The 19,437-nt window shown below is 58.4% G+C and overlaps 1 protein-coding gene across 1 annotated transcript in view; it reads left to right on the forward strand.

Moving 5' to 3' along the window:
• Positions 1–434: 434 nt before the first annotated feature.
• Positions 435–19,437, forward strand: part of R3HCC1L (R3H domain and coiled-coil containing 1 like) — a 41,550-nt gene continuing 22,547 nt past the window's right edge. The window contains exons 1-2 of the mRNA XM_045024617.1: positions 435–502; positions 4,350–4,454. Coding sequence (XP_044880552.1) covers positions 4,421–4,454 — 34 coding nt within the window. The 5' untranslated portion in view covers positions 435–502; positions 4,350–4,420. The remainder of the gene's footprint in view (positions 503–4,349; positions 4,455–19,437) is intronic.

The following is a 19,437-nucleotide window of genomic DNA, read 5'->3' on the forward strand; positions in this document are numbered from 1 at the left end:
TCGCAAATCTAAAGGGAGGGGCAGGGGTGCCCCCGTGTCAGTGGGTGGGGGAGGGGCGGGGTGCCTCCGTGTCAGTGGGTGGGGGAGGGGGAGGGGCGCCCCAGGCTCAGGGGGCGGGGGAGGGGGAGGGGTGCCCCAGGCTCAGGGGGCGGGGGAGGGGCAGGGGCCGCCCCCGTGTCAGTGGGTGGGGGAGGGGTAGGGGCGCCCCAGACTCAGGGGGTGGGGGAGGGGCAGGGGCCGCCCCCGTGTCAGTGGGTGGGGGAGGGGGAGGGGCGCCCCAGGCTCAGGGGGCGGGGGAGGGGCAGGGGCGCCCCAGGCTCAGGGGGCGGGGGAGGGGCAGGGGTGCTCCCGTGTCAGTGGGTGGGGGAGGGGCGCCCAGGCTCAGGGGGCGGGGCAGACACTACATTTCCCATCGCCCCCCGCGCCGGGGGCGGGGCCCGGCGGGCGGAAGCGGTGGGAGGACGCAGCAGCGGCGACCCCGGTCCGGAGGCCCCGTCACCCGGTAACCGGCCCCCGCCCGGCGCGTGACAGACCCGCCCCGCCCTCTCCCAGTGCCCCCCCCCCGCCCAGTCTGCAGAGCCCCCCGCTCCCCTGGGCCCCGGCACCTCCTGAGCCCGGGGGGTCACCTCCCCCTGCCCCCGCCCCCCCACCTGCCCCCCAACCACCGCTCCCTGCCCCCCGCTCAGCACCCTGCCCCCACCCAGCTCCCCCACCCTGCCCCCCAACCAGTGCTCCCTGCCCCCAACCAGCTCCCCCACCCTGCCCCCCAACCAGTGCTCCCTGCCCCCCAGCTCCCCACCCTGCCCCCCAGCTCCTCCACCCTGCCCCCCAACCAGCTCCTCCACCCTGCCCCCAACCAGCTCCCCCACCCTGCCCCCCAACCAGTGCTCCCTGCCCCCAACCAGCTCCCCCACCCTGCCCCCAACCAGTGCTCCCTGCCCCCCAGCTCCCCACCCTGCCCCCCAGCTCCTCCACCCTGCCCCCCAACCAGCTCCTCCACCCTGCCCCCAACCAGCTCCCCCACCCTGCCCCCCAACCAGTGCTCCCTGCCCCCAACCAGCTCCCCCACCCTGCCCCCAACCAGCGCTCCCTGCCCCCTCAGCCCCCCCACCCTGCCCCCCAACCACCGCTCCCTGCCCCCTCAGCCCCCCCACCCTGCCCCCCAACCACCGCTCCCTGCCCCCTCAGCCCCCCCACCCTGCCCCCCAACCAGTGCTCCCTGGGCCCCCCTGTTACCCCTGCCCTCAGTGCCTTCTGCTCCCCAGTTTCCTCAGTTCCCCCCGGGTCCCAGAGCCCCAGCTGCCCCTTCACCCCTGCCCATTGTCTCACCTCTCCCCGTGCCCGGCCCCCCTCCATCCCGCGGGGTGGATCGTGGGGGTGTTGGCGCTCAGGGCTGGAGGGTGTGGTGCTCAGATGTGGGGCAGAGGGTATCAGGGGAGCTCCGAGCTGTGCCCCCCTTACTCTGGACTGGGGCGGGGGGAGGTGCTCTGCTCTGTGGGCGCGCTGTGCCCTGGGGTGACGCGGAGGCAGCTGACCCCTGGCTATGCCCCTTTGGCATGTGAGCCGGGAGCGATGCCCTGTGCCCATCCCATCCCCTCTGGCCCTGCTCCCCGGGATTCAGGGATCCTTTTCCCTCGGGCCAGGTGCTGAGAGCGCCCCATTGCAGGGAGTGTTGGCCTGCCCTGTCCCCAGGCCGTGGGCCAGGAGGGGTGGTGTGAGCAGCGCTGGAGTGGCTGTTAATAAGGCCGCAGGATGGATGAAGCCCTGTAACTCCTGAGAGCTTATTGAATTACAGAGAGATTCCAGTTGTCAGAGCGCTCGACAGAGGGAAGTTATATGGGGTCCCTCCGCAGCAGCGCGGTGCCTCCCTTCCCACAGACAGCTCCAGGCTCCCTCTCCCTCATAAAACATGTGCCCGGCTTCCTGTCCGCCGGGGTCTGGTTTTCACTGTCTCCTGCCAGCCCTTGGTGTAGCCTCCATTCTTCACACCCGGCCTGCCTGGGTTCTCTGTACCTGCCCCTCCTGCTGCCTTTGTCCTCACGTGGGGTCAGCAGCATTAGCAGACAAGCCCTGGCCTGGAGGGTGATGCACTTTGAATGCTGAGCCAGGATGTCTGGGGAAGAGAGCAGAGGCAGCAGCCCCTAGTCTGGGGGGAGGAGGGTGAGGCAGAGTGGGGGCAATGCAGGCAGCCCCTGGCGTGGGGGGGCATGAAGTGAGCGGTGCAGGCAACCCCCAGTATGCAGGGCATGAGGGATGGGCAGTGTAGGCAGCCCCTGACATAGGGTGTGTGAGGGGGTGGTGCAGGCAGCCCCCGGTGCGGGGGGGGCGTGAGGCGGGGGGGCGGTGCAGGCAGCCCCTGGTGTGGGGGAGTGTGAGGTGGGGGTGGGCGGTGCAGGCAGCCCCTGGTGTGGGGGAGCGTGAGGTGGGGGTGGGCGGTGCAGGCAGCCCCTGGTGCTGGGGGGAGCGTGAGGCGGGGGGGGCAGTGCAGGGGGAGCGTGAGGCGGGGGTGGGCGGTGCAGGGGGGGGCGTGAGGCGGGGGTGGGCGGTGGAGGCAGCCCCCGGTGCGGGGGAGCGTGAGGCGGGGTGGGCGGTGCAGGCAGCCCCCGGTGCGGGGGAGCGTGAGGCGGGGGTGGGCAGTGCAGGGGGGGCGTGAGGCGGGGGTGGGCGGTGCAGGCAGCCCCCGGTGCGGGGGAGCGGGCGGCGGGGGTGGGCGGTGCACGGGGGTCGTGAGGTGGGGGTGGGCGGTGCAGGCAGCCCCGGGTGCGGGGGGAGCGTGAGGCGGGGGTGGGCGGTGCGGGGGGAGCGTGAGGCGGGGGTGGGCGGTGCGGGGGGAGCGTGAGGCGGGGGTGGGCGGTGCAGGGGGAGCGTGAGGCGGGGGTGGGCGGTGCACGGGGGGCGTGAGGCGGGGGTGGGCGGTGCAGGGGGGGCATGAGGCGGGGGTGGGCGGTGCAGGGGGGGCGTGAGGCGGGGGTGGGCGGTGCAGGCAGCCGCCAGCCCCTGCTCTGGAACTGGGGCCGAGCGGTGCCAGCAGCCCGTGTGAAGTGTGCATGGTACAAGGGCTGTCGCTGGCAGGAGAGCTGACGGTGCTCGAGCCGCTCCGGTGCAGAGCTGGAAGGCTTTGCTGGTGTGTTACGCAGACTCTGCGCCCTGGGGCTGTGGTGGGGATCGCTCACCCCCAGGGAGCTGTACGCTCGAGGAGGGGCCTGGCAGCTGTTCAGCACTGCCCGGCACCGCCACCCCCGTGGTGAGGAGCGGGAGAGCTAGCGGCGCAGGTCAGCCAGGCAGAAGGGAATTGCCCAGCTGGGAGGTCACCAAGGCCTGCACCTGGGACGCTGCCATGGGCTCTTTGATCACAAGCAGACAAGCTCTGCTCCACATCTCCTATGAAGGAAGTGGCGGGGCATGGACTGAGTCCTAACCCCGAGGGACCAGCGTCACCTCCTGCAGCATCTTCGAGCTCGTCCTGGCTGGCGGTGAGACCTGCAGGGCCCCAGGCGGCAGGCAGGGCGAGCAGCTGGTTGCTGTTGTCCTGTCTGAGTTGTCAGTTGCCAAGTTATACAGATTTTGCTCTTTTAATCTGCTCATTCTTCCAGCACCCAAGCCTGTGCCTGGGACCTCCCAGAACACGTGCTGCCTGGGTCCCTGCCCAAAGCACTTCCAGACGTAGCCTGATGTGCCGTGGGCAGCGAGGGGCGACCGGGTGGAGCAGGCACAGGGTGACAGTCGGAAGGTCTCCAGCAAAGGCCAGTGGTGTTGGAAGCTAAGCTCCCACTGGCTCTAAGGCAGGGGTGCCTCGTGGTGGCTGTCTAGGTCTTGGTTAATTCCCCCCTCGTCACAGGGGGGAGTTGGGGCCTCCAGTTGTATGCAGCCCTGGGATCTTACTGTTGCTTTCGGACTCCCTCCTCTCCCCTGCTTGTCGTGCTCATGGGGTCCTGTTCTCAGTGAGGTTGCTGGCTCTTCGGGGCTGGGACCAGATCCTCCCCTCTGCATTGCCCCAGCACAGGGGTGATCAGGGCCTTCTGCAAGCAGCAAACAGGAACGGAGCATTAGCAGGACTCTGGGTGAGGTGAGGCAGGTGCTTTGGTCCGCAGGATCTAGGAGCCTGGTGCAGGCCGGCGGGGCCACGTGGAAGCCTTTGTGCGGGGAGGAGGTGAAGGAGGCCTGGAGCTGGGGATGGGGGGAGGGAACAGATCCGAAAAGTGACCCGGTCAGAGATGCAGGCAGGGGCTGTGTGGGGCATGACCCCGGACCCAAGCCGGAAGTCTGAGCTTGGTGCTCAGCGCCGTGGGGAGCACAGATTCTAAGGCCAGAGGGACCATAGTGATAGTCTGCTCTGACCCCCTGTGCAGCACAGGCCGGAGAGCTGCCCTGGATTCATTCCTGATGGAACTAGAGCAAAACATCCCATCTTGACTGAAAAATGGCCAGTGATGGAGAACCAACCATGGCCGTGGGTAAGTTGTTCCAATGGTTAGTTACCCTTTGTTACACTGAATTTGTCTAGCTTCAGCTTCCAGCCACTGGATCTCGTTCGACCTTTGTCTGCTGGGTGAGGAGCCCTCTCTGATCAAATTCAAGGTGCCGGGGGACGCCATGGCTGAGGCATTGTGTGCCAGTGAGGAGGAGTTTGGAGGGGAGGTTGTCTTCCTGGTCATGCAGCCTCTCCTTGGGCATCCTCCCTCCAGCCTCTTCCATCATTCCTGGTGCTTTTCTCTGAATTCCCCCATTTGCCAGAACCGGTTGGTACTGAAGGGCCTGGCTGGGTCACAGCATTCAGGATGTGGGGCTTGAGCTGCCTCTGCAGCCTGAAATAACACAGATGCTTTCAGCATCACCCTGTGTATCTCTCGGCTGTCCCAGTGAATGGCTGCGTTGGGCTGTTTTCCCCGGTTGTATTCACTACACTTTTCCAGGCTGAATTCTCCTGTATTTCCAACCTTGCTAGGTTCCTTTGAATTATTTATCTGCGCTTTCCAGTGTTTGCAACACCTCTCTGCTCCAGCTCCTCTGCAAATTTAATTATAATTCATTATTCAAGTCAAATGTTGTGAGTCAGTGTCAAACGATACCCTGGTGGTCAGTTAAATTGTGTCTACTGTGCTTGTCCAAAAGTTCTGGCCAGTAATGCTAGTGAAATAACTCGTGTTCTGGATAAGCCCCGTGGCTGTCACTCGACGTTTGCAGAGTGGCTCTTCGGTTTTTGTTCCATTCTTTCACTAGGGATTGTGGTTGGATTTGCCATACTGTGGGGGCCGGGGTTACTGTTCTTTCTCGGATAGAAAATCAGTACCTCCTTTATGTTTTTCACTCCTCGCCAGAGCTCCATGATTTTTTACCAATATTGTCTGTAGTTCGGTAGGTTAATTAGCTGACTCTTTGATACCCTGCAGTGCCTGGCACCCTGATGAGCTGATTTTATCGAGAGCGATCTTCGGTTTTCTGTTTTCTTTTACCAGCAGCTGTTTTCACAAGCCCTTATTTGGGTGGTTAAAGACATTTAAAAAATCTCAGCCTTTTTTGAGTCCTGCTTAATTTTATCTCCCTCCTTATTTATTACTAGACCTCCTTTCTCTCGCACTGATCCTGTCCCTGATATATTTGTAAAACCCCTCGTGATCCCCTTGGCCCTTCATGTCATTAACTCATTCTGCTTCTTGTTGCCTTTTCTTTTCCCTGCAGCTTTGAAGGGACAGTATCGACTTACAAATCACAGCCCTGTCTGAAAATGGTTCCCTTCTATTGTTGCAGGTATCTCTTAAGAGCGTCGGGGAAAGGCTTGATTGAAATCTCTCTGTTTTCCAGTGAGATTCGTGTGTGCCTTTGACAGCACTCCAGCTTTCACTGTCTTCCCTTTACACTTTATTTCCCCTGCTGTTGGAGTGGATCTTTCACACAGCACCAGGGGACAGAGGTATTTTAAAAGCTCACCAGCTGGCAGGGGTCTCAGGCAGGAACAGGCTGCGGAGCTACTCTCCAGGCACTTTGAGAACTGACTAGCTTGTGCTGTGCTCTGTGTCTGGGGGTTCAGTCTCCCGCCCCATTTCTCCGTTACCAGGGCAGCTTCCTGTATCCTCAGCTCTGCCTCTCCCTGGCAGTGATCTAGGTACATGTACGGCCCCTCCCTTGAGTGTCGGAGCCAGTCCCTTGTGGAGCGGGTCGTGAAGAGTGTGTTACCTCTGCTTGCCTGTGAGCTGGTCTGGGTCAGGTGAGTGCCAGGAGCTGTGTTCTGAAAGGCAGCCCTGTGGAGAGGTGTTGGACTTTCCCCTGGCCATGGCTCTGCCTGCAAAGGGTACTGCTGTTCTCTGGTCCCTAATCCCTTTAGGATCCTTGGCAGGGCGGCAGGGCCGGCTCCTACGTGAGCAGAGGAGCTAACAGATGGGAGAGTGACAGCCAGATACACCTAACAAACTTCCTCTACACTTAGGCCAATAACCCCCCAAAGACCCAACAAACAAATGAAACCCCTGCAAGAGTAAAAATAAGACAAAGATCGCAGGCAGCCATCCAGCAGCGGAGTGGGGGCTGTCCAGTGTATTGCACTGAATGCAACATGTACGATTCGCATGTGGGCATTTGCTGCAAGCAGCTCATGGCCCTCAGAGACCAAGTGCAGGCTCTGGAGACCACAGTGGCTGAAGTGCAGGAGCTAAGGGAGACCGAGAGGTGCATAGAGGAGACTTTCCGGAAAACAGCAGAGTGGTTCCACCCCCCGTCTGACAGCGTTGTGCTGCTGAGGAGGATGAAAGTCTTGGGGAAAGAGAACATCAGGCTGGAGCGGAGGGAAATGATCTCATAGTTGGGACCCTTCTTCCAGGTGATGTCATGGTGCATCTGAAGAAGTGAGGTTTTTTGACCCACAAAAGCTTATGCCCAAATAAATCTGTTAGTCTTTAAGGTGCCACCAGACTCCTTATGTATCCTCTGGCACTGAGGTCCCCAGTTATTAGGAAGGCAATAGTAATGCGAGATTTGATTATTACTAATATAGATAGCTGGCTTTGTGATGACTAAGAGAACCGCATGGTGACTTGCCTGCTGGGTGTGACCACTTGAAGCATCTAGACAGGAGCTGGTGGTCATGGTACATATAGATACCAATGATAGAGAGAAAAGCAGGTGAGAGGTCCTGGAGGCCAAATGTAGGCTGTTCGGTAAGAGCTCGAAGTCCGGCACCTCCATGGTAGCATTCTCTGAAATGCTTTCAGTTCCATGCTCAGGGCAGGCAGAACAGCAGGGTCTCAGTGCGTGGATAAGATGGCTTTGGGAGGAGGGATCTAGATTTATTAGGAACGGGGGAATATTTTGGGAAAGGAGGATACCCTAGTAAAGAGGAGACCATAGAAGTTGATAAAATACAGGTAGGAACTGAAGAGAAACAGTCAAATGAAAGAGAGTCCCAGTCAGTTCCATCACATGAAGGCAGACAACCAAATAGTGGCAAATTTTGTAAGTACTTGTGTACAAATGCTAGAAGTCTAAATACTGAGATGGGTGAACTTGAGTGCCTGGTAGTACACGAGGATATTGCTATAATAGGCATCACAGAAACTTGGTGGAATAATGATAATTGATGGGACACTGTAATACTAGAGTACGAAATACGTAGGCATGACAGAGTAGGCTGAGCTAGTGGCACTCACTGGATGTGAAAGAAGACGTAGTCAAAGATAGAAAAAATGTTGAATGGATGAAACTGTACCATAGAATCTCTCTGGATAGAAATTCCGTTCTTGAGTAGTCAGAGTGTAGCAGTAGGAATATGCTGCCCACCACCTGACCAGGGTGGTGACAGTGACTGTGAAATGCTCAGCGAGATTAGAGAAGCGACAAAAACAGAAAACCCAATAGTAAGAGTGGATTTCAGCTACCGTATTGACCGGGTACATATCACTTCAGCCCAGGATGCAGAGATAAAATTTCTAGACACCATTAATGACTGCTTCTCGGAGCAGCTTGTCTTGGTTCCTCCAAAGGGAGAGACAGTTCTTGATTTAGTCCTCTGTGGAGCACAGGATCTGGTCCATGATGTGAATAGAGCTGAACCGCTTGGTAATAGCATCACAGATCCACAGGGCTGGTGCTCTGACCCCAGCTTTGGAACAGCCTCTCGGAAGACCCCCTAAGGGTCTCGCTTTTCTCCAGGGTAAGCCACACGGCTTCACCACCTCCTTAAGTTGAACCTCCGGTCCTTCAGCACCTGTGCTTCACACTGAGCTCCGGCCAGTGAGTGCAACTGAGGCAGACCCCAAGGGAGACGTGTGAGGGCTTAGGGAGCCAGGCAGCTCCTCCGCCAGCGGCTGCAGGGACACTCAGCCAGCGCGGCCGACAGGCGGGTTGATTAGCTGGCTGGACACGGCACAGGAAGTCCTTGGTTAGCCCAGAGAAAAGGAAGTGACAGCCTAGTCCATCCTGCTCAGCACAGAGCCCAACCCCCGGCCTTCTGACCTCTCTGTGTCCCAGTTCAGGGGCCCCGACTGCTTCCCACAGTCACCACTTAACTCCCACCTCAGCCCCAGGCCTTTGTTCCCCAGCCGGGCAAACATGGCTTGGCCTTCTGCTGAGAGTTGGGGCCATCTATGGTGGCTGGTCGCTAGGGATCAAAGTCCCAGTGATTGGGGTTGCCATTGTCTTCTCACAAACTCCCTGGCTATGGGGCCCAAGCCCCAGACAGCTGGGAGCCATCCACACCTGAGTCTCTGAGCTGCTGCAGACAGCAAACAGCCCTTTTTACCCTTGGGGTAACCCTTCAGCACATAGGGGAAACTGAGGCACAGATAAGCTTCAGAAAAATACTTGAAAAACTTTCCACTCTGTCATAAATAGTGACCATAATGTAGTTAAATTTCATATCCTTTAAGGTTGGAAAATACTAAAGAAACCCACCACAGCAGCATTTAGCTTCAAAAAGGGGGAACTATACAAAAATGTGGAAGCTAGTTAAACGGAGATTAACAGTCACAAGAGGGAAATGCCTGCAAGCTGCATGGAAACAGAATCATAGAATACCAGGGTTGGAAAGGATCTCGGGAGGTCTAGTCCAACCCCCTGCTCAAAGCAGGACCAATTCCCAGGCAGATTTTTGCCCCAGATCTCTAAATGGCCCCCTCAAGGATTGAACTCACAACACTGGGTTTAGCAGGCCAATGCTAAATGACTTAAAAACGCCACAATAGACGAAATGTATAACCCCCATATAAGCGAGCCACAAAATACCACCCTGGCTAAACAATGGAATAAAAGAGGTGGTTAGATGCAAAAAGGCTCCTTTAAAAATTGGAACTCGGATCCCAATGAGGAAACTAGAAAAGAGCATAAGCTCTGGCAAGGGAAGTGTAAAAGTATGAGGCAGGCCAAGAAAGACTTTGAAAAGCAACTAGCCAAAGACACACAAACTAACAGCAAAATGTTTTTACGTACATCGGAGGCAGGAAGCTGCCAAAGCGACAGTGGGGCACAGTGCCCAATGGAGGTGCTAAAGGAGCACTCCAGACAGGCAAGGCTGTTGTGGGGAAGCTAAATTAATTCTTTGCTTTGGTCTTCGCCGCACAGGGTGTGAGGGAGATTCCCACACCTGAACCAGTCTTTTTCAGCACAGATCTGAGGAATTGTCCCAAATGGAGGTGTCAGTAGAGAAGGTCTTGGAAGAAACTGTTTAATTGAACAGTAATAAGTCTCTCAGACCAGGTGTTAGCCACCCAAGAGTTCTGAAGGAACTCAAATGAAATTGCAGAACTAGTAACTGGCGTACAAAACCTATTGCGGAAATCAGCCCCCAGATGACTGGAGGGTATTTTTACAAAGGGCCCCAGGGGTGATCCCAGCAATTGACAGGCTGGTAAGCCTGACTTCTGTGCCGGGGCAATTGGCTGAAACTAAAGAACAAAATTACCCCCCCCCCACATGAGCACAATATGTTGGGGAAGAGTCAACATAGCTTTTGTGAGGGGAACTCAGGCCTCACCAATTTACTAGAATTCTTTGAGGGCTCAAGAAGCATGCGGAGAAAGGCCATCCCGTGGATATAGTGTATTGGACTTTCAGAAAGCCTTTGACAGGATCCCACACCAAAGACTCCTAAGCACACTCCGCGGTTATGGGATAGAAGGGAAGGTTCTCTCATGGATCAGTAACTGGTTAAAAGACAGGAAAGTGGTCAGTTTTCAGAATGAAGAGCGGTAAATAGTGGTGTCCCCCAGGGGTCTGTGCCCAGACCAGTGCTGTTCAACATATTCATAAACGATCTGGCAAAGGCCATGAACAGTCAGGGGGCAAAATTTGCAGACGATACAAAACTACTCAAGATAGTTAAGTCCAAAGCTGACTGTGAAGAGTTAGAAAGGGATCTCCCCAAACTGGGTGACTGGGCAACAAAATGGCAGTTGAAATTCGAATTGATAAGTGCCAAGTAATGCACATTGGAAAACATCATCCCAACTATACATACAACATGATGGGGTCTAAGTTAGCTGTTACCTCTCAAGAAAAACATCTTGGAGACATCATGGATAGTTCTGCGAAAACATCCACTCAGTGTGCCGCAGCACTCAGAAAAGCTAACAGAATGGTAGGAACCATTAGGAAAAGGACAGACAATAAGACTGAGAATTTCATAATGCCTCTTTATAAATCCATGGTATGCCCACACCTTGAATATTGCGTGTGATTCTGGTTGCCCCGTCTCAAAAAAGATAAATCAGAACTGGAAAAGGCGCAGAGAAAGGCAACAAAGATGATCGGGGGGATGGAACAACTTCCATACTAGGAGAGATTAAAAAGCCTGGGACTGTTCTGCTTGGAAAAGAGATGCTGGGGGGCTGGGGGGTTATGATAGAGGTCTAAAATCATGACTGGTGTGGAGAAAGTGATAGGGAAGTGTTATTTACCCCTTCACATATCAGACAAACCAGGGGTCACCCAATGAAACTAATAGGCAGCAGGTTTACAATGGAAATACTTCACACAGTGCACAGTCAGCCTGTGTTACTGGTTGCCAGGGGATGTTGTGAAAGCCAAAAGTATAAGTGGGTTCAAAAAAAGAATTAGGTAAGTTTCTGGAGGACAGGTCCATCAACAGCTATTAGCCAAGATAGTCAGGGATTTCACCTCATGTTCTGGGTGTCCTTAAGCCTCTGACTGCCAGAAACAGACTAGCCAATGGGATGGCTCACTCGGTAATCGCCCTGTTCTGTTCATTCCCTCTGAAGTACCTGGCCCTGGCCGTTGTCAGAAGACAGGACACTGAGCTAGGTGGACCATTGCTCTGGCCTGGTCTGGCCATTTGTACTGAATGGCTGTGTGACTGGTGCCTGATGCGCCTGCGAGGGTGTGTTTAGTCCGGCCTGGTGCAGATCATGACACTTGGATTTGTGTGTCTGTCGTGGTGGCAGCGGATGCTGCTGGGGTGCTTGGGGTGCGGCAGACCCTGAGCAGTGCTTGGGGTGCCTGCCTTCCCTATACAGTACCTGCTCCGGCCCCAGCATTTGCAGTCCTCCTTCCCTGTGCTTGTGAAACAGTGCACTTCCCAGACCAGATGGTCCATGAACATATTCAGTCTGGTGTCCCACCCCCAGTGCCCAGTTAGCAACCTGTCTGCTGGTGCTAGCGCAGTTAGAGATCCCCTGGCTTTGGGAAGCAGATGGGAGTGTGTGTGTGTGTACACTCTGGGATGTGTCTGGGCGGACCCCTGCCAGCACCAGTGCGGTAGGTGGCTCTGGCTGGCTGGCAATGAGTGCCCAGATGGGTCTGAAGCATCTGAGAAACTCTAAAGAAATCTAGGTCAAAAGGGCTGTGTGCTCCCGAGGAATGGGACGTGCAGGTGACTGACACACTCCCCATGACAGCCCCTTGTCTGCTAGGGTTCGGGGCCAGTTCTCAGCTCTGCAATTGCGGGCAGCGTGGGGCTCTGCTCCAGGTGCGAGCGCTGTTGGGATGAGCCAGGAGATGGGACAAGCTCTGCAGTCCAAAGGGGTTCGTAATCTGGGCTGGCTAGAGTCTCCTTGTCCCTGCAGTGTGAAAAGAGCCCAGTCTGCAGCAAGCTGTGAAGAGTGACATTGTGTGCGTGGAAGTGCTGCACTGACACATTGTGCGGTCCTACAAGGGCACTTCCCAGCTCCCTGAGCGCTGCCGCCAGCCTGCAGCAGCCCATGAATCCTGGAGGGGAGGCTGGGCAGGCATGTCCCGATCACGGGGGAAGGAGATAGGGCAGGTGCGTTCTGACGCCAGGTTCGGCTGGCTCACTGCTGCAGCCCAGCCACCACGGGTGCACCAGTCTGGGGGGAGAACGGCACATGCCTCCCCGCTCCTGCCCAAGGTGTTGCTGCTTCATTTTGTTGTCAAGGCTTTAAGGTTAACTATTCTATTGATGGAACTATGGATCGAGTGGAACTAGAAACCTCGAAGGCTAAAAATACAGCTCCCTGCCAGGAAATGAGGCAGCCTGCTGGGAGCATGGCACTTTCACTTTTTCCAGGAACTGGCACACTGAGTGTGGATCCAGCAACCTGGGATCCATGCCCTGTGATGCCCCGCACGCTACCTAGCGTCATTTCTCTCCTGCTGCGCCTCCAGTAGGAAGGAGTGCATGTTCCTCTTGCATCAGAGGGCATGGCAGCCCAGGTCCTGCTCCACCCTCACGACTGCTCCACGCAGCGACAGGTGTCAGGGTGCTGAGCCTAGCCTAGCCCTCGCTGTAGGTCGGTGTGGGGCAGGATACAGGGCCCCCTGCTGCTGGGATGTTGAGGTGAGAAGGGCCCATGTTAACAGGTTGGGGTTGTTGCAGGCTATCGCTGGCTTACTGGTATTGTAACCAGCATGTTACAGCTTTACAATCTCGTACTGAAGAGACAGAACAAGAAGGCAGAACTGTGAAAGCATCTGACATTGAAAGGATCAGTCAGGCTTTGATGTCGTGATATTCCTTGTTCCCTTTCGCTGCAGAGTCTTATCTCCTAGATAGTATTCGCTGCTCTTCTGGGGGAATGGACAACAGCTGAGCAGCTGCTGGTGCTGGAATCCAGTCCCCTCTTGTCTAAGAGGAGAGAAAACAGTCGCTGCGATGGAGAGGGCAGCCGTGTTTCTGGGGCTGACTCCCTTCCGCCCTTGCGGCTGGCAGACACAGTGCGGTCCCTCACGCTGACACCTGGCACAGGCTGGTTTGGGCAAAGGACGCGGGGCGGGGTGACAGCAGGCAGCCAAGGCTCCTGTGCCAGGTGCTGGTCAGAATGTAGCTGGTGCTGTTGGAAGGGGGCTGGCATTGGTTCCCTCTCTGGCAGGGACGCCGAAGGTGGTGTCCGGTGGCCCCAGGGCCCCAGGAGATGGTGGTAAAGCTTGCTCCTTCCAGTCCACGTCTCCTCTCCCGTGTGAGCAGCGTCCTGGGCAGGGGCAGCCTCGTCCATTGACATTAACCAGGTGAAACCCAGTTTGATTATTTTACCTATAAATGTTTCCTCCCACATCTGGAATGTTCCCGCTTGTTGTCATGGCAGCCCATGCCCTACCCAGAGCCCTGCAACCCCCAGTCTGTCCCAGGCTCGGCGCTGTCTTTTGCTGATTTGATGACTCATTTCCAGGGGCGGTTCTAGCTTTTTTGCTGCCCAAGCATGGCAGACAGGCTGCCTTCGTCGGCTTGCCTGCGGGAGGTCCCCTGGTCCCGCGGCTCCGGCGTACCTGCCGCTGGATTGCTGCTGAATCCGCGGGACCGGCAGACCTCCTGCAGGCGCGCCGCCGAAGGCTGCCTGACTGCTGCCCTCGCAGGGACTGGCAGGGCCCCCCCCACAACTTGCCGCCCCAGGCACGGGCTTGCTGCACTAGTGCCTGGAGCCGCCGCTGCTCATTTCACACAACAGGCGGAGCTGGACTTTTGCTAAAGGCCAGGCTCTGCACAACAGGCCTTCGCTGGTGCCACCTCTGGCTCTGTATGTGACTGGGCTTTGGCTGCTGCGGGGCCAGTCTACCTTCCTTGGCCCTAGGTGGTGGTCCTGGATCATCTAGTCTGGCTGGCTGGAGCACACTAGCAAGGCATGTCCCTGCAGAAATGTTCAGCTCTGGTCTCAGCCCCTGCCTGGTGCTTGGCTGGGGGGCAGAGCCAGAGCCTGCAGAGCGCATCCATGCTGGTGCTGCCCTCAGAGGCTGGAGCCCCACAGCTGTGCTGCGCACCTGCCCCTGGCGTTTCTGTGCACGGCTTCTTTGGGCTCCTCTGGGTGGCAGCTTGCTCAGCAGGTGTGGGAGCCTCCATGCTGCGTGCTGGGCACCGCCGGTGCAAAGGGGGTGAGCTGTGAGGTTACCTGCTCAGTGCAGTGTGAATGAGACGGAGCCGAGGGCCATTGCCCTGCCCCTGGAGCGTGAAATGGGTTGGTGGTGACGCGTGGCCGGGCCGTGCGGTGGAGTGTGTCATGGGCTGGGGGTATGAGCTGCGTTACCCTGTGAAATAAACCTCTGCAGACTGCAGCATGTTCCCTGCATGGGCAAGCTCTGGGGTCTCCATTGGCCACCCGGAGCAGCCCTGAAACGAGCAGCCCTGCTCCTGGCATACGTTGCACCAGAGATTGATGCCAAAGCTGTGGTGTGGTCCACCTGCCCCCGGCTGCCGGGGTGTGACCCATGCTTGCTGGGCTGGGAGGAGAGTGCGTTGTGGCCGGCCTGCCTTGGCTCGGCTGGTAACTCTCCGTGTGCCCGTATGCAGGTGGACATGTGGCTGGCTCTAGTGCTGGTGGAGTGCGAGACTGTGCCCAAATGGAGAGGTTGCTGGTGGGGGTGGGTGGGGGGAGGCTCCTCCCAGCACCAGGCACTTGCTAATTGATCCCATCTGGCTGGAAGGGGAATCAGCTCCTCTGCGAATCGGGCGGTTCTCCTGGGAGGGGACTGGGACTGCGTGTAGCTGCTCCAGCCGAGTGCCGCTGCTGATGGGGGCATGGGGGAGGCTCCGGGCCTGTCCTAGCAGCTCCCCTCTGCGTCCCAGCTCTCAGGAAGGGTGGCTGTGTGCAGCACTGGGTCTAGAGAGAGCGGATGGGCTCAGACAGTGACCTGGAGCTGGAAGCTGAGTCGCCTGAGCCTAGCCAGCTGCCGGGACTGGCCCCCCCGCATGCAGCTGAGGGCCCTGCTGGACTGCGGGGAAGGCTGGTCCAGAGGATGCTGGCGCTGGAGTGTGTGGCAGCAGCAAGGAGGGAGCTGATGTCGGTGGGGCGTGGGGTCCCCAGGGCGGAATCTCCAAGCAGCTGACTGCCCCATAGGAGAGCTGCAGCTAGGTGCAGTGGCTTTCGTTCTCCTTTTGGGGGAGCCCTTCTGGCCCGCAGGGAGTTTCTCAAGGCCGGTTGGGGACCAACGCTTTTCCCACTAGATAGAGAGACTCTGGCGCTGAAGCTGCTGGGCTGGCGCGGAGAAGCCCTGGCGGAGAGGTGGCTGTGGGTGTCCTGCTGAAAGCGAGCTCGGAGCCGTCAGGAGTTCTTTGCTGGGCCTTGACTTCTTTGCCCTTGTTTCTTGCTGAGCGTGTCTCGTTCCTGGGCAGGGCAGCCAAGGCTGTGCTAGCCTGCCTGCCTGTGGCAGATCTGTCGCTGCACCCTTGGGTGAGGAGCAGAGCGGGGATAGGGAGCCCTGCCCCATTGCCCCTTGGCAGTGATGGGGCAGGGTGTGCTGGGGGGGGGTGTCGTCCTAGCTTTCCCCAAAGCTAACAGCTTCACGATCCTTCGGAGGAGCTGCTGCTGTTTGAGCTGGACCATTCATGTTGCTCATTGACATGCTGTAGATTGGCCTGTGCCACAGTGAAGGTTTCCTGCTTAACCGTATCCCTGTCCACTTTGGGCAGGGGCATTTTTCAGATACCCCATAGTGCAATGAGTGCAGGTCATTGCTGGCCAACGCTGTCAGGTCTCATGCCGCTGGTTCTGCAGGCCTCGGTGTGCAGCTGTGCACTGCTCTGCGTGGGGCGGGCAGACGGGTCCAGTGAGAGTGCCCATGAAATACACTGTTCGTCCCCTGTAAGCGCTGCAGAGTGAAAACTCACTGCCGTAGAAAGCCCCCCTGAGCCCATGGCGAGGCCCAGCACCGCCGCCTCCCCTGAGATGCCCTTCAGGAAGGAAAGAAAACGGAACCTGCCTTGATGAAAATGACCAACCCAGGCTGCGGGCGGCTCTAGGCTGTGTTCTCTTCATGCAGTCGATGTAAAGAAAGGGACCATTCTGCCAGTGGAATGACATGGGCTGCATGTGTATCTCTGGCTAGACAAAGGGGCCGGCTTCTAGTCCTCTGCTTCAGGCCCGTCCTGCATGGGCCGGCTGCCTTCATTCTGTGCAGCGCTAAAGTGGGACTGGAGCCTAGCTAGCTGCTGTCTGGCCCCCTGGCGATGCCTCGTGGTCTCTGCTCGCCGACAGGGTCTCTGGCTGCTGCAGGGATGGTGGAATGTGGGCCCACTGCCCAAACCCCCGGAGAGCCGGCACTAACGGCCCCCTTGCTGGCACTCCTGGATGAAAGTTCAAACGGAGTGGGTGGAGGCCAGAGACGGAGCTCCCTTCCCTTCCTCCAGCTCAGCGCTGGGCACGGCGGGTCACGTGGGCTTCCACCCACAGGGCTAGGCCCTGGTACCCGCAGGGCCATGTGCAGAGTCGTTTGGTGGTCACTGCGCTGCGTGGGGATGCAGATCCCTCTGGGCATGGCACAAGAGGAGCCCTGGCGTGGGCGGGGGAGGCAAGACTGTGCTGGGGGCTGGGCTGGCCACTGGCGTGAGCAAAGGGGGCTGGGTGTTTGTGCCTGAGCGTGTCTCCATCTCCTGGGGCCTGGAGTGCCGGCAGGTTTGGGAGAGCCGTGAGAGACTCATCCATCACACAGGCTGCACGGGAGCTGCCTGCAAGCGCTGCTTTCCCCGGGCGGCCGTCCATCCATCCATCAGCAGGATGGAATGAGATTTGGCGGAACAGGCAGCCCTGCAGCTGGGACACTTTCTAACCGACAATTGGGCCGTGGCTGAGGCCCGACCACAAAGTGCACCCGGGGTTTGGCCTGCTGTGGGTGTGCGCCTGCCTTCCCGGCACTGCCAGCCGAGGAGTGCAGCCGAGCTGTCCTTCCCCTCCAGCCCGGGGCGCTGGCGCCCTGCGTTCTGCTCTGTTCTCGCTGTGGAGCCGTGAGAGGTGACCAGAGGACAGTCTGTGCTGCATGTAAAGTGGGACGGGGACCCCGCCAGGAGCCCTTGGGTGCTGTCCCCTATCCGGCACCAGAGCCTGGTAGGAGCTGCCCCGGGCCCCTACCCGGAGCTGACAGCCGCACATGCCTGCCCCTCGTCAGCCAGCCCCCGGCGCCTGCTGTTGGTTCTGGAGGGATCCATTTTCAGTTGGGGCGGGAGGCAGGGGAAGGAGCCTAATGCACCGGAGATGCCTCGGAAATGAGAACCTTGGATGGATTCCTGGCCCTATTGATCCGCCGGCAGTTTCTGCATCCTGACGTTCATAATCTCGGGCGGCTCTGAGGTTCCAGATTAATGGGCCCGGGAGCTGTCCATCCGTCACTTCACATTAATTACTGGAGAGGTGTTTTTCCAGTGATTTACCTGACAGCGGCCTGTGATGAATACCCCTAAACAGAGTGGGCAGTGATTAATCACAAGGCCACGCCCCTCCCCCACGCTCCCTTCCCCCGAACCACAGGACAGACCCCTGAGCCATCCGTCTCCATAAACACTGCCTGATGCATATTGATAGGGGGCTGGGCCTGGCAGATAGCAAGGTGCTTCTTCGTGCCAAAGATTATGAAAAATAAATCTCTGCCAGGAAGGTGCGGCGGGCGAGCAGGGCTCCGCCACCTTGCATGGCCAAGCAGCAGGCAGCGTGGGCTAGTGGTTGCAGCACAGGACAGGGAGTCAGGACTCCTGGGTTTGCTCCCAGCTCTGCCACAGCATCACTCTGTGACCTTGGGTCAGTTGCGTGTGGCTGCCTCAGTTTCCCCATCAGTACAATGGGGTAGTGACCGTTCCTGGCCGGGAAATGGCTCCTCTGCAGCACTCTGTGCTCCTCACATGGGATTGCCATGTGTGGCTATTGCTGTGTCACGGCTGCTTACCAGAGAATGTGCCAGCTTGGCAGGGGAGGGCTGTGCCCCCTTGGTGTGCGCATGCCAACCCTAGGCGTGCCCCAGAGCTCGGCGCCTGCCTGCGGTGGAGCACCGTGCCCTGGCTAAGGGGCAGGGCAGAGACTGAGCGTGTCGGGTGCTGCCTCTGCAGATGGCAGAGAGCAGGGAAGGGGCTTGTAGGCGCAGATGTTCAGGAGGGAATTGATTCTTGGGCTGATGAATGTAGCTTCATTACAGCCCAGCTAATTGCTCACTGACCCCTCTAATGGGTGGCTCTGGAGGCCAGGGACTGGCTGTGGAAGGGGGCGGGGTGCACTGCTGGAGGCTCCTGAGAGGAAAAGTTGCAGTAACGTGCGTGTTCCCCTGCGTTTCTCTCCCCTGCCCCCAAGCTAAGGCAACCCCAGGCTGTGCTGGTGAGAGCTCCGCAGGGCACCCCCGGGCTGCGTCCCTCTGGCTCTGTGTGGGGAGCGGAGGGGCTGGGGGCGCTCCCTCTGTGATTCTACTTCCCCTTGTCTCCCAGGAGCAGGTTCACTCCCTCTGCCTGACGGTTACCCTGGCGCGGTGCACTCCCCACCTGCTGCCTCCGAGCCGGGTGTGAGGCCCGGTGTCTGTCACCCCTGAGCATCCCCATTCCACGGCTGCTCCTTCGCTGAGCCGCCCCGCGCTCGGCCCCGGGGTGGCTGGTGGCACTGAGCTCCTCTGGCTAAGCGTGTGTCCCCAGAGGAGCGTTTCTTTGTATCCGCCACAAAAGTCTCGATGTTCAGTTCCACTGAATCTCTTGTTCTTGAAAGGCAAATCTTGGTGCCTGAGCTCCCTGCTCCGCGCCAGGCTTCATCCGCATCTGTCTCTTCCTGCCTCTTATTCCTCTCCTGTCTCAACTCAACGGCCTCCGTCTTTCCTCTCTTCCCCACTCGAGACTCGTCCCAGGCCTCCCGTAACGACACAGGGTGGTGAATGGTGTTTAGGGGGGTGGGGGTGAGAGAGAGAGATTTGCTAGCTGAGGTAGATGGCAGATGGGTGTTGCACACAGGACAGCTTGACTGGCCTGCACTTGTTACGGCGCCAAATGCCCTCAAAAGGTCAGTAAAACGGAGTGAACGTGTAACCCAGGCAAGAGGCTAATCCTCAGTGAGGAACGGCGCCAGGCCTGGCCAGCACATACAAACCCCGAATAATAAGCTATTAGAATGCGCTTCCGCAAGCGCACGTTCAAATGTCCCGGGGCTGTTTGGCTCTGCGAGACCATCTGTGGGGCCATGTTAGCAGCAGAGCTGATGTCTACAGGAGACTCTCCGGGTAGATGGTGTCAGTAGGACAGCTGTGTCCCTAGCTGGTCCTGCCGTGACCAGTGACTAAAAGCCAGCTGCCTCCGACTCGGCAGAGCTG

The sequence above is a fragment of the Mauremys mutica genome, chromosome 7, assembly GCF_020497125.1.
Source record: "Mauremys mutica isolate MM-2020 ecotype Southern chromosome 7, ASM2049712v1, whole genome shotgun sequence".
In the NCBI taxonomy this organism is placed as follows: domain Eukaryota; kingdom Metazoa; phylum Chordata; order Testudines; family Geoemydidae; genus Mauremys; species Mauremys mutica.